General features: G+C 39.9%; 1 protein-coding gene across 5 annotated transcripts in view; it reads right to left on the bottom strand.

Moving 5' to 3' along the window:
- The window catches only part of LOC139748567 (RCC1 and BTB domain-containing protein 1-like), a 93762-nt gene that overhangs the window by 50482 nt on the left and 30092 nt on the right, over nucleotides 1-13188 (bottom strand). For all 5 annotated transcript variants that reach the window (XR_011712771.1, XM_071661607.1, XM_071661606.1 and 2 more), the window contains exons 9-10: nucleotides 10884-10981; nucleotides 7284-7414 (exon numbers count right to left, since the gene is read on the bottom strand). Coding sequence is in view for 4 of the 5 variants with exons in the window: in XM_071661607.1 (XP_071517708.1) it covers nucleotides 7284-7414; nucleotides 10884-10981 (229 nt within the window). In the remaining variant the exon portion in view is untranslated. The remainder of the gene's footprint in view (nucleotides 1-7283; nucleotides 7415-10883; nucleotides 10982-13188) is intronic.

Here is a 13188-nt window from a genome sequence, read left to right as displayed (position 1 = left end):
TGGAAAGAGGGGCAAGTATGAAGTCTGTTGGGGATGAGAGAGCTTGGGAAGTGAGTCAGTTGTTGTTCGCTGATGACACAGCGCTGGTGGCTGATTCAAGTGAGAAACTGCAGAAGCTGGTGACTGAGTTTGGTAAAGTGTGTGGAAGAAGAAAGTTAAGAGTAAATGTGAATAAGAGCAAGGTTATTAGGTACAGTAGGGTTGAGGGTCAAGTCAATTGGGAGGTGAGTTTGAATGGAGAAAAACTGGAGGAAGTGAAGTGTTTTAGATATCTGGGAGTGGATCTGGCAGCGGATGGAACCATGGAAGCGGAAGTGGATCATAGGGTGGGGGAGGGGGCAAAAATTCTGGGGGCCTTGAAGAATGTGTGGAAGTCGAGAACATTATCTCGGAAAGCAAAAATGGGTATGTTTGAAGGAATAGTGGTTCCAACAATGTTGTATGGTTGCGGGGCGTGGGCTATGGATAGAGTTGTGCGCAGGAGGATGAATGTGCTGGAAATGAGATGTTTGAGGACTATGTGTGGTGTGAGGTGGTTTGATCGAGTGAGTAACGTAAGGGTAAGAGAGATGTGTGGAAATAAAAAGAGTGTGGTTGAGAGAGCAGAAGAGGGTGTTTTGAAGTGGTTTGGACACATGGAGAGGATGAGTGAGGAAAGATTGACCAAGAGGATATATGTGTCGGAGGTGGAGGGAACAAGAAGAGGGAGACCAAATTGGAGGTGGAAAGATGGAGTGAAAAAGATTTTGTGTGATCGGGGCCTGAACATGCAGGAGGGTGAAAGGAGGGCAAGGAATAGATTGAATTGGAGCGATGTGGTATACCGGGGCTGACGTGCTGTCAGTGGATTGAATCAAGGCATGTGAAGCGTCTGGGGTAAACCATGGAAAGCTGTGTAGGTATGTATATTTGCATGTGTGGACGTATGTATATACATGTGTATGGGGGGGGGGTTGGGCCATTTCTTTCGTCTGTTTCCTTGCGCTACCTCGTAAACGCGGGAGACAGCGACAAAGTATAAAAAAAAAAAAAAAAAAAAAAATTCTGTTATTCACAGCTTGCTGTTGCGCTCAATTTCTCAGCATTATAAATTACACAGTTTCTATTTCTGTTATTCACAACTTGCTGTAGCACTCAATATCTCAATCAAAGGTATCTACTCACTCATTTTTTTTCTGCTTCACTCCATCATGCCATCCTCTCTCCTCATTTTACCATTACACTTCCACACATATCTTTGGCTATCATCCTTTATGTATATTTCAAGTACCTCTGCAACATGTACACCTCAGGAAGAATTTCTGATAACTTTTTTCACACTTGATCACCATTTGTCCCACATTAGCAAGGTAGCACCAGGACACAGATGAAGAAAGGCACATATATATACAGATACACATATACAGGTATACATATATATATATATATATATATATATATATATATATATATATATATATATATATATATATATATCTTTCTTTTCTTTCAAACTATTCGCCATTTCCCGCATTAGCAAGGTAGCGTTAAGAACAGAGGACTGGGCCTTTGAGGGAATATCCTCACCTGGCCCCCTTCTCTGTTCCTTCTTTTGGAAAAAAAAAAAAAAAAACGAGAGGGGAGGATTTCCATATATATATATATTTCCATATATATATATATTTTCTTTTTTTTTTTTTTTTTGCTTTGTCGCTGTCTCCCGCATTTGCGAGGTAGCGCAAGGAAACAGACGAAAGAAATGGCCCAACCCACCCCCATACACATGTATATACATACGTCCACACACGCAAATATACATACCTACACAGCTTTCCATGGTTTACCCCAGACGCTTCACATGCCCTGATTCAATCCACTGACAGCACGTCAACCCCGGTATACAACATTGATCCAATTCACTCTATTCCTTGCCCTCCTTTCACCCTCCTGCATGTTCAGGCCCCGATCACACAAAATCTTTTTCACTCCATCTTTCCACCTCCAATTTGGTCTCCCACTTCTCGTTCCCTCCACCTCCAACACATATATCCTCTTGGTCAATCTTTCCTCACTCATTCTCTCCATGTGCCCAAACCATTTCAAAACACCCTCTTCTGCTCTCTCAACCACGCTCTTTTTATTTCCACACATCTCTCTTACCCTTACGTTACTTACTCGATCAAACCACCTCACACCACACATTGTCCTCAAACATCTCATTTCCAGCACATCCATCCTCCTGCCCACAACTCTATCCATAGCCCACGCCTCGCAACCATACAACATTGTTGGAACCACTATTCCTTCAAACATACCCATTTTTGCTTTCCGAGATAATGTTCTCGACTTCCACACATTCTTCAAGGCTCCCAGAATTTTCGCCCCCTTCCCCACCCTATGATCCAATTCCACTTCCATGGTTCCATCCGCTGCCAGATCCACTCCCAGATATCTAAAACACTTTACTTCCTCCAGTTTTTTCTCAATTCAAACTTACCTCCCAATTGACTTGACCCTCAACCCTACTGTACCTAATAACCTTGCTCTTATTCACATTTACTCTTAACTTTCTTCTTTCACACACTTTACCAAACTCAGTCACCAGCTTCTGCAGTTTCTCACATGAATCAGCCACCAGCGCTGTATCATCAGCGAACAACAACTGACGCACTTCCCAATCTCTCTCATCCCCAACAGACTTCATACTTGCCCCTCTTTCCAAAACTCTTGCATTCACCTCCCTAACAACCCCATCCATAAACAAATTAAACAACCATGGAGACATCACACACTCCTGCCGCAAACCTACATTCACTGAGAACCAATCACTTTCCTCTCTTCCTACACGTACACATGCCTTACATCCTCGATAAAAACTTTTCACTGCTTCTAAAAACTTTCCTCCCACACCATATATTCTTAATACCTTCCACAGAGCATCTCTATCAACTCTATCATATGCCTTCTTCAGATCCATAAATGCTACATACAAATATATACATATATATATATGTATATATATATATATATATATATATACATATATATATATATATATATATATATATATATATATATATATATATATATATATATATCTGGAGAAGGCATATGATAGAGTTGATAGAGATGCTCTGTGGAAGGTATTAAGAATATATGGTGTGGGAGGAAAGTTGTTAGAAGCAGTGAAAAGTTTTTATCGAGGATGTAAGGCATGTGTACGTGTAGGAAGAGAGGAAAGTGATTGGTTCTCAGTGAATGTAGGTTTGCGGCAGGGGTGTGTGATGTCTCCATGGTTGTTTAATTTGTTTATGGATGGGGTTGTTAGGGAGGTAAATGCAAGAGTTTTGGAAAGAGGGGCAAGTATGAAGTCTGTTGGGGATGAGAGAGCTTGGGAAGTGAGTCAGTTGTTGTTCGCTGATGATACAGCGCTGGTGGCTGATTCATGTGAGAAACTGCAGAAGCTGGTGACTGAGTTTGGAAAAGTGTGTGGAAGAAGAAAGTTAAGAGTAAATGTGAATAAGAGCAAGGTTATTAGGTACAGTAGGGTTGAGGGTCAAGTCAATTGGGAGGTGAGTTTCAATGGAGAAAAACTGGAGGAAGTGAAGTGTTTTAGATATCTAGGAGTGGATCTGGCAGCGGATGGAACCATGGAAGCGGAAGTGGATCATAGGGTGGGGGAGGGGGCGAAAATCCTGGGGGCCTTGAAAAATGTGTGGAAGTCGAGAACATTATCTCGGAAAGCAAAAATTGGTGTTTGAAGGAATAGTGGTTCCAACAATGTTGTATGGTTGCGAGGCGTGGGCTATGGATAGAGTTGTGCGCAGGAGGATGGATGTGCTGGAAATGAGATGTTTGAGGACAATGTGTGGTGTGAGGTGGCTTGATCGAGTGAGTAACGTAAAGGTAAGAGAGATGTGTGGAAATAAAAAGAGCGTGGTTGAGAGAGCAGAAGAGGGTGTTTTGAAGTGGTTTGGGCACATGGAGAGGATGAGTGAGGAAAGATTGACCAAGAGGATATATGTGTCGGAGGTGGAGGGAACAAGGAGAAGAGGGAGACCAAATTGGAGGTGGAAAGATGGAGTGAAAAAGATTTTGTGTGATCGGGGCCTGAACATGCAGGAGGGTGAAAGGAGGGCAAGGAATAGAGTGAATTGGAGCGATGTGGTATACCGGGGTTGACGTGCTGTCAGTGGATTGAAGCAAGGCATGTGAAGCGTCTGGGGTAAACCATGGAAAGCTGTGTAGGTATGTATATTTGCGTGTGTGGACGTATGTATATACATGTGTATGGGGGGGGGGGTTGGGCCATTTCTTTCGTCTGTTTCCTTGCGCTACCTCGCAAACGCGGGAGACAGCGACAAAGTATAATGAAAAAAAAAAAAATATATATACATATATATATGTATATATATATATATATATATATATATATATATATATATATATGGTATCATGCGTATCAAATATCCACCCTTGCCCAACATTCCAGACCACAGACCTTTCCTGGTCTTTCCCAACCACGTTTCTTTTTCCGTCAATCTCTCTTTATGGTACGTTACACATCAGTAAACGACCATGTTCACATCACTTCCTCAACATCCATTTTCACACATCCTCATCTTCAGCCCTGAATCACTATAAAAGCCACTTCTCCACCATTTCAAATGTTGGCACTGTTCTCCTTTTTCATCTACTTCTGTTTCATCCTTTAATTCCCTTTCCACACTTTTTCATCCCAAAATTTTGCCCACCTCGTCCAACATATCCACTTCCGTTCATGGTCATAAACTATGATGAGTCCATTACCAATTATGAGTAAAGCTTCCTCATCACATTCTATTCCAAATCACAACCACTCTTAATGAAAAAACTTTGATCTCCTCTGCTACAAGAAATTAAAGTGTATTCACATTTATCAAGTTTCTTACCTTACTACATATCTTAACAAAATCGTCACACAGTACTTACTGTGGCTTCATACTTAATGCGCTGATAAAGCATTGCGACATCCAATTGACATCCCCTAGCGTTATACCTAACAGTGCCTTAAAGCCCTCTTCCAAAAACTCATTTGCTACCTAACAACCCTCAATAAAAAATTAATTGAAACAACGTGGAGACTAACATCTATACCTGAATTCTCAACCATCATTATATGCAAAAAGCGAGATTTACACTTCAGACACAAATACTTTCAGGCTAGAAATTTTCATGATTGCTGACAACTTCTCTCAAACACAATATCTAATACTTCCACAGGATCAATACTCAATCATAACTGCTTACTAACTTTCCTAAATTTTACATACACATATCACCAATTACTGACCTGGCTATCTACCTAATCCAGATTCATTACCTATACCTTGCATTAAATGAATCACGACATAGGCATTTAGTCCCTACTAATGCCCACTTTTGTCATGCACCAATCTACTCGCCTCGGTTCCATCAGAAGGTAAGTGACTCTACTATGACCGCACTTATGGTTCAAGTCACTCCTCAATCTATATGTTACATGATTCTGCCACAAACTTTGCTTACTGGCATTTGCCACAACATACACAATCTCTCCTTTGTGTACTAACACTCAATACGTCAATCTGCACTCACTCTGCACCCTACATTTTCCTGCAGTACACTATGACTACCTTTGCACTTTGGCAAAATGTACAGAGTAGCACCTTTTTAATAATTCATTGAAACACTAGAACTAGCTGGTTGCGGCTTATTTGCATTTAAAACCATTAGTAGCTACCAAATCATTTTGCTAACCTCCCTTGACACACCTCGACCCAAAACACCCTATATCTGCCACTCTGTCATCAGACACATTCAACAAACCTTCAAAATACTCATTCCATCTCCTTCTCACATCACCACTACTTGTTATCACCTCCCATTTACGCCCTTCACTGAAGTTCCCATTTGCTCCCTTGTCTTACGCACCCTATTTACCTCCTTCCAGAACATCTTTTTATTCTCCCTAAAATTTACTGATAGTCTCTCACCCCAACTCTCATTTGCCCTTTTTTTCACCTCTTGCACCTTTCTCTTGACCTCCTGTCTCTTTCTTTTATACTTCTCCCACTCAATTGCATTTTTTCCCTGCAAAAATCATCCAAATGCCTCTCTCTTCTCTTTCACTAATACTCTTACTTCTTCATCCCACCACTCACTACCCTTTCTAAACAGCCCACCTCCCACTCTTCTCATGCCACAAGCATCTTTTGCGCAATCCATCACTGATTCCCTAAATACATCCCATTCCTCCCCCACTCCCCTTACTTCCATTGTTCTCACCTTTTTCCATTCTGTACACAGTCTCTCCTGATACTTCTTCACACAGGTCTCCTTCCCAAGCTCACTTACTCTCACCACCTTCTTCACCCCAACATTCACTCTTCTTTTCTGAAAACCCATACTAATCTTCACCTTAGCCTCCACAAGATAATGATCAGACATCCCTCCAGTTGCACCTCTCAGCACATTGACATCCAATGTATATATATATATATATACATGCATACATATGCATACACATATACATACAAATGTACATATTCATACTTCCTTGCCTTCACCCATTCCTGACATCGCCCCACACCATAAGAAAAGGCACAAATACATGAAAAAAAAATAAAACATATATATTCTCCTCTTTTCCCAATACCCAACGGCCACCCTCCTGCATCAGTGAGGTAGTGCCAGGAAAAAGACAAAGAAAGGCCACATCCACTCATCCACACATGAGCTATCATGCGTAATGAAAACCACACCTCCCTATCTACATCCAGGCCCCACAGACCTTTCCATGGTTTTCCCCAGACGTTTCAGATGCCCTGGTTCAGTCCACTGATGGTACGTTGACCACAGTATACGACATTGTTCTAATTCACTCTATTCCGTGCACATCTTTCACTCTCCTGCATGTTCAGCCCTGATCACTTAAAACCTTTTACATTCCATCCTTCCATTTCAAATTTGGTCCCCTGGTTCTCCTTGTTTCATCTACTTCTGTCAAATACATTCCCTTTATCAACCTTTCCTCACTCATTCTCTCCATATGTCCAAACCATGTCAACATATCCTCTTCTGATATATGGACATAAATATGATGAGGTCATATTAATTCACAATTATGGAGTAAGCTTCCTAAAGTCTACAATCTAAATTCAACCACAGACCATTTAATGGAAAAAATTTTGTTTCTCCTGCTACAAGGAAAATAAAGTGATCCATTATGCAAGTTTCTTACCCTACTAAAGTTATCTAAAAAAATGTGCAAAACAAGTACTTACTGTGGCTTCATACTTAATGGCAACAGCATAAAGCATTGCAGCATTCTCAGTTGTAATCCCATGACGGATTATACGTTCACAGTGGCGCTTCAAAGCCTCTTCACAAAAAGCATTTGCTAAATCTAGCAATCCTGAAATGAAAAAAGTGTACATCTGAAACAGTGCCAGATATAATCATGTTATACTTGAATTTTCAGACCATAAATTTATGCAAAAAGCAGAGGATAACTTGCAGACAAGAAATACTTTCAAGGTGCTGAAATTCATGCATGATGGAGGGACAACTGCTATCTTAAAGCACACAAAATATTTATCAGTCAATACTCAAATGCTAAGACATGCTTACAGTACTTATCCTAGGACATTCTACCATACACTATATCACCAATTAACTGTAACCTGGCTAATCTACCATATCCTAGATTACCAATTACCTATAACCTTTGCCATGCTTTAAGTGAACTAGGTAGCAGTAGGCATTTTGTAGTCCCTACAAATGGCCTCCAGCTTTTGTACATTGCATGCCAGTACTACCCGCCTGGGTATCGAGAAGGTAAGTGACATCTACTTAGTGAGCCGGCACTTTAGTGCTTGTCAAGTTGCACTCCTCTAATCTAGGTAGCTGTCTTTTCTTTCTGCCTCACTAACATGTGCATTACTGGCATTCTGTCCACAGACATACAACAATCTCTCCTTGTCGTGTATAACACATGACAATACTCAACTCATGCAGCTCATTCTTCACAACCCTACATTTTCCTGCAGTGAGCACTATGCGCTAGCCTTTGCCTTTTGGCAAAATGGTAGGAGTAGTAGTAGCTAGGAGCATTAGGTTTAGAAACATTAGGTAGAAGTAGTAGGTAGGGGCATTAGATAGAAGTCATTAGAAACATTAGGTAAGAGCCTCTGCAAACATTGTGCTAGACTTGCCCTCTACCAGTGGCCTATTAAGGGTGAGGCACTGCAGTTTATAGTTATGGAGACTGTTGCTTTGGCCAAGCCTATGAGGGAGTTGCAGTTGGTACAGGTGTCAGAGATACAGACTGATATACAGACAGATAGTTTACAGATGGCATATCTGGAAAAAAAATGATTGTTTTCTCTTTCCATGTGGTACCAGCTGTCTGGTACCACATGACATCAACTCTCTCTCTTAGGAAAGCCTAATTCTCAAAATCAAAGTCTTCCTTCACTGTCTCATTTACACTTTTCATCCTCCTATCGAATCCCATGTTGTTCAATCTGACTAAGGTGTATTAGGATTGACTACCTTGGTGCTTATAGAAACAAGGTTATTCTGGTATAGTCTTTCTACCTGTTCTGGCTTAGGGTATCTTGCTTGCCTAATTAATGCAGTATTGCTATCCTCACTGTACTACCAGATGTATGGAACACTGGTGTAATAGCCTTATGTTTCAAAATCATGAAACATGCCTCCAGCAGAAGTTTGTTGTATACACTAAGGACTGTAAATTCATATCACTTTGGTAAATTTCTATGCTTATTCCCTCTTTTCACTACGATTCATCAAACCCTGATATACCGGCCTTTACCTCCCAATTATAATGACCTTGATTTATTAAGTGTATGGCTTATGGTTAGTTTAAAAACTGGATGGTGGATCTCCTAACCAGAAAATATGGCAACTGATACGCAATGGTTTTATTCAAATATCTCTCGGTAGTGATGGCTTACTTTACATCAGACTTATTCTTTTTCCTGCAATTTTCAGTGATTTAAAATCTGTCCATGGCTCACCTGAGTATTCCTTTCTCCCCTTACCTTCCTTTGAATTCAGAATAATACTGATATTCCTAGAGAGTCTTCTGTAAACTGAGGGTAAAACTGGTCTCCCACTGTCTTCTTTGATTCATTCACAATAACCAATGCCCAGTTAATGGCATCATTAAGCTCAATTCCCTTACGTATAATCTTTTTTCATTCTTATCACTTGTTTATAATCTTCAAAATCACTTTTGTGACAATATCACAGAAAACTGTGCACATAAAATAACTTTCATCAATTTTCCTAACATTAAAGCTCTATCTCATTTACTTCAAATGATAAGTACCCATGGATTCAATTATTTAGAATCAATTTTTTTAATTATCATCATTATTACCATATTCATAACAATCAAAGGTATAAAAGCCTCAGCATTGACTTTTACTATGTGCTTCATATCCATACTGTTTCCACGGCAAATAAGCATGTCCTAATGCTTTTGAAATATCAGTATTTCACATTTTAGAAAATTTAAAATATCTAAATTTTGCATAGAGCAATATAATGCAACAGCTATATAATAAATGTAATGAAACACAGAAAAAAATGAATGTGTTCACACTAATACATTTATTATTATCACTGTTCAGAAATTCAAAACATCAGGGAGTATTACAAACAGGTGCATATCCAGGAACTCGCCAGGAGGAGAGGGAGATAGTGAACTTTCAAGGTGGAAGGGAGCAAATTATAATCTTGCTAATACAATGATGAGCGGTAACTCAGAACACATTGTATCATGGAAACCTTATCACTTTCTGAATTATTTAGGTGTAAAATTCAATTACTAATTTTAGTCAAACTACCATAAAATTGGATACACTTGTTGTACAAAACTAAGTTATTATGAAACTAGCAACCAGTTTTGAATTAAAATATATCTGTGGTATGTGATGACACAAAACAGTTGATAAAAACAATCAAAGAACTTCAATAAGATAAAAGAAATGTAATATACAGAACTTTTGCAGACAGAGAAAATTTCATCACTGTTTTGGGAACGCTGTGAAACTAACCATGCTGTTTCATTTGCCATTAGTGTAAATCAATGAAACACGTGCAGATACATTTATTTTTCCTTTTGGGAGATTGATAGAGTCAGATTATTTGGAAGAAGCTATAAATCATAATCATTTTAAGTTTACTGTACAAGGTATTGCTACTCATGAATGATTACTGCCTACATCCCCAATCCTGGGATAAACTCCTGGTTACAGAAGAGGAAGGTCACTGATTTCAGGACTTGGGTTCAACCTATCATACATGTTGCATCATGCTGACTGAATATATTTTCATCATATATGACAAGTTCTTTTCAATATTCAAAATAATCTGAAAATAATTCCACCCATTATATGGTCTGAAAGAACTATCTTTTCAATATGTTTCATGTATACACGTTAGAAATGGAAGGAATAAAGAATAGGGAATACAGATGTGTTAAAGGCCTGGGGCCAGGATATGCAGGAGGGTGCAAAAAATGCATGGGATAGAGCAATATGATTTACAGGGGATAAATTGCTGTCAATGGAGTGAACCTGAGCATATGAAGCAGTCAGGGAAAACCTTGGGAAGATCTAGACGACCTGGTTGTGGATATGGGGCTTAAGTTTCGGTGCATTATCTACAACAGCTAGAATGTGGATGTGAATGAAAGGAGTCATTTCTTTATCTTTTCCTGGCACTACTTCACTAATGTAGGAAATAGTGGACATGTATGTATGAATAACATTTTCTTCATGTTTCTTCTAATGGGATAAAAATTTCTTAAAAGAGCTTTTAAACAATAAAGTCTGCATTGTTATTCAACTTACCGATTGCATCTTCTGGTGAAACGTTGACAGTGTCGGTATATATGTACTGCAGAAACGCCCGAAAAACAACAAACGAGTAGTCCTTCACTTCAACCTCTCTGTGAAAATACAATTTGAATTCATGATTTAAAGTCAGTCCTCTAGATATGAATCAACATAGGAGGGACTCTTGAAAAGTTAGTCCTCATATCAAATTCAAGTGCAATAATGTGTACGGTAGAAAATAAGTTCAATAAAATTACTCTAAAGATATCAAACCAAATCTGCATTATGCCTCACAAGTCCAGTCATGAAATCTTAAGAACCACAAAGATCTGATTGAGAAGGTAAAGAGAAGAGCAACTAAGGTGGTACCTAAATTAAGAGGCTTAGGCTACAATGAGAGGTCGAAAGATTCAAAGCTGTCCACCAAGATGAGAGGGAGAGAGAGGAAGGACTTCAAAACGACCTTCAAGTTTTCTAAATCAAGAGAATGATATCCATAGGTAGCAGTTCTTGAAGAGATTTGGCTCCACAGTAACCAGAAGCCATAACAAAAGACAAAGGATAAAAGCCAGTTAGAGTACTACTACTACTAATGATATATATATATACTTTTTTATTCATTATACTTAATCGCCGTCTCCAGCGTCAGTGAGGTAGCGCAAGTAAACAGACGAGGAATGGCCCAAAACACCCACGTACACATGTATACACACAAACGCCCATACATGCATATATACATACCTATACATTTCAAAGTATTATATTTTTTTTTTTATTATACTTTGTCGCTGTCTCCCGCGTTTGCGAGGTAGCGCAAGGAAACAGACGAAAGAAACGGCCCAACCCCCCCCATACACATGTATATACAAACGTCCACACACGCAAATATACATACCTACACAGCTTTCCATGGTTTACCCCAGACGCTTCACATGCCTTGATTCAATCCACTGACAGCACGTCAACCCCGGTATACCACATCGCTCCAATTCACTCTATTCCTTGCCCTCCTTTCACCCTCCTGCATGTTCAGGCCCCAATCACACAAAATCTTTTTCACTCCATCTTTCCACCTCCAATTTGGTCTCCCTCTTCTCCTCGTTCCCTCCACCTCCGACACATATATCCTCTTGGTCAATCTTTCCTCACTCATTCTCTCCATGTGCCCAAACCACTTCAAAACACCCTCTTCTGCTCTCTCAACCACACTCTTTTTATTTCCACACATCTCTCTTACCCTTACGTTACTCACTCGATCAAACCACCTCACACCACACATTGTCCTCAAACATCTCATTTCCAGCACATCCATCCTCCTGCGCACAACTCTATCCATAGCCCACGCCTCGCAACCATACAACATTGTTGGAACCACTATTCCTTCAAACATACCCATTTTTGCTTTCCGAGATAATGTTCTCGACTTCCACACATTCTTCAAGGCCCCCAGAATTTTCGCCCCCTCCCCCACCCTATGATCCACTTCCGCTTCCATGGTTCCATCCGCTGCCAGATCCACTCCCAGATATCTAAAATACTTCACTTCCTCCAGTTTTTCTCCATTCAAACTCACCTCCCAATTGACTTGACCCTCAACCCTACTGTACCTAATAACCTTGCTCTTATTCACATTTACTCTTAACTTTCTTCTTCCACACACTTTACCAAACTCAGTCACCAGCTTCTGCAGTTTCTCACATGAATCAGCCACCAGCGCTGTATCATCAGCGAACAACAACTGACTCACTTCCCAAGCTCTCTCATCCCCAACAGACTTCATACTTGCCCCTCTTTCCAAAACTCTTGCATTTACCTCCCTAACAACCCCATCCATAAACAAATTAAACAACCATGGAGACATCACACACCCCTGCCGCAAACCTACATTCACTGAGAACCAATCACTTTCCTCTCTTCCTACACGTACACATGCCTTACATCCTCGATAAAAACTTTTCACTGCTTCTAACAACTTTCCTCCCACACCATATATTCTTAATACCTTCCACAGAGCATCTCTATCAACTCTATCATATGCCTTCTCCAGATCCATAAATGCTACATACAAATCCATTTGCTTTTCTAAGTATTTCTCACATACATTCTTCAAAGCAAACACCTGATCCACACATCCTCTACCACTTCTGAAACTGTGGCACACTGCTCTTCCCCAATCTGATGCTCTGTACATGCCTTCACCCTCTCAATCAATACCCTCCCATATAATTTACCAGGAATACTCAACAAACTTATACCTCTGTAATTTGAGCACTCACTCTTATCCCCTTTGCCTTTGTACAATGGCACTATGCACGCATTC

The sequence above is a fragment of the Panulirus ornatus genome, chromosome 5 (genome assembly GCF_036320965.1).
Source record: "Panulirus ornatus isolate Po-2019 chromosome 5, ASM3632096v1, whole genome shotgun sequence".
Taxonomy (NCBI): domain Eukaryota; kingdom Metazoa; phylum Arthropoda; class Malacostraca; order Decapoda; family Palinuridae; genus Panulirus; species Panulirus ornatus.
Note: the sequence above shows the minus strand (reverse complement) of the source record. Positions and strands in the feature narration are given on the sequence as shown.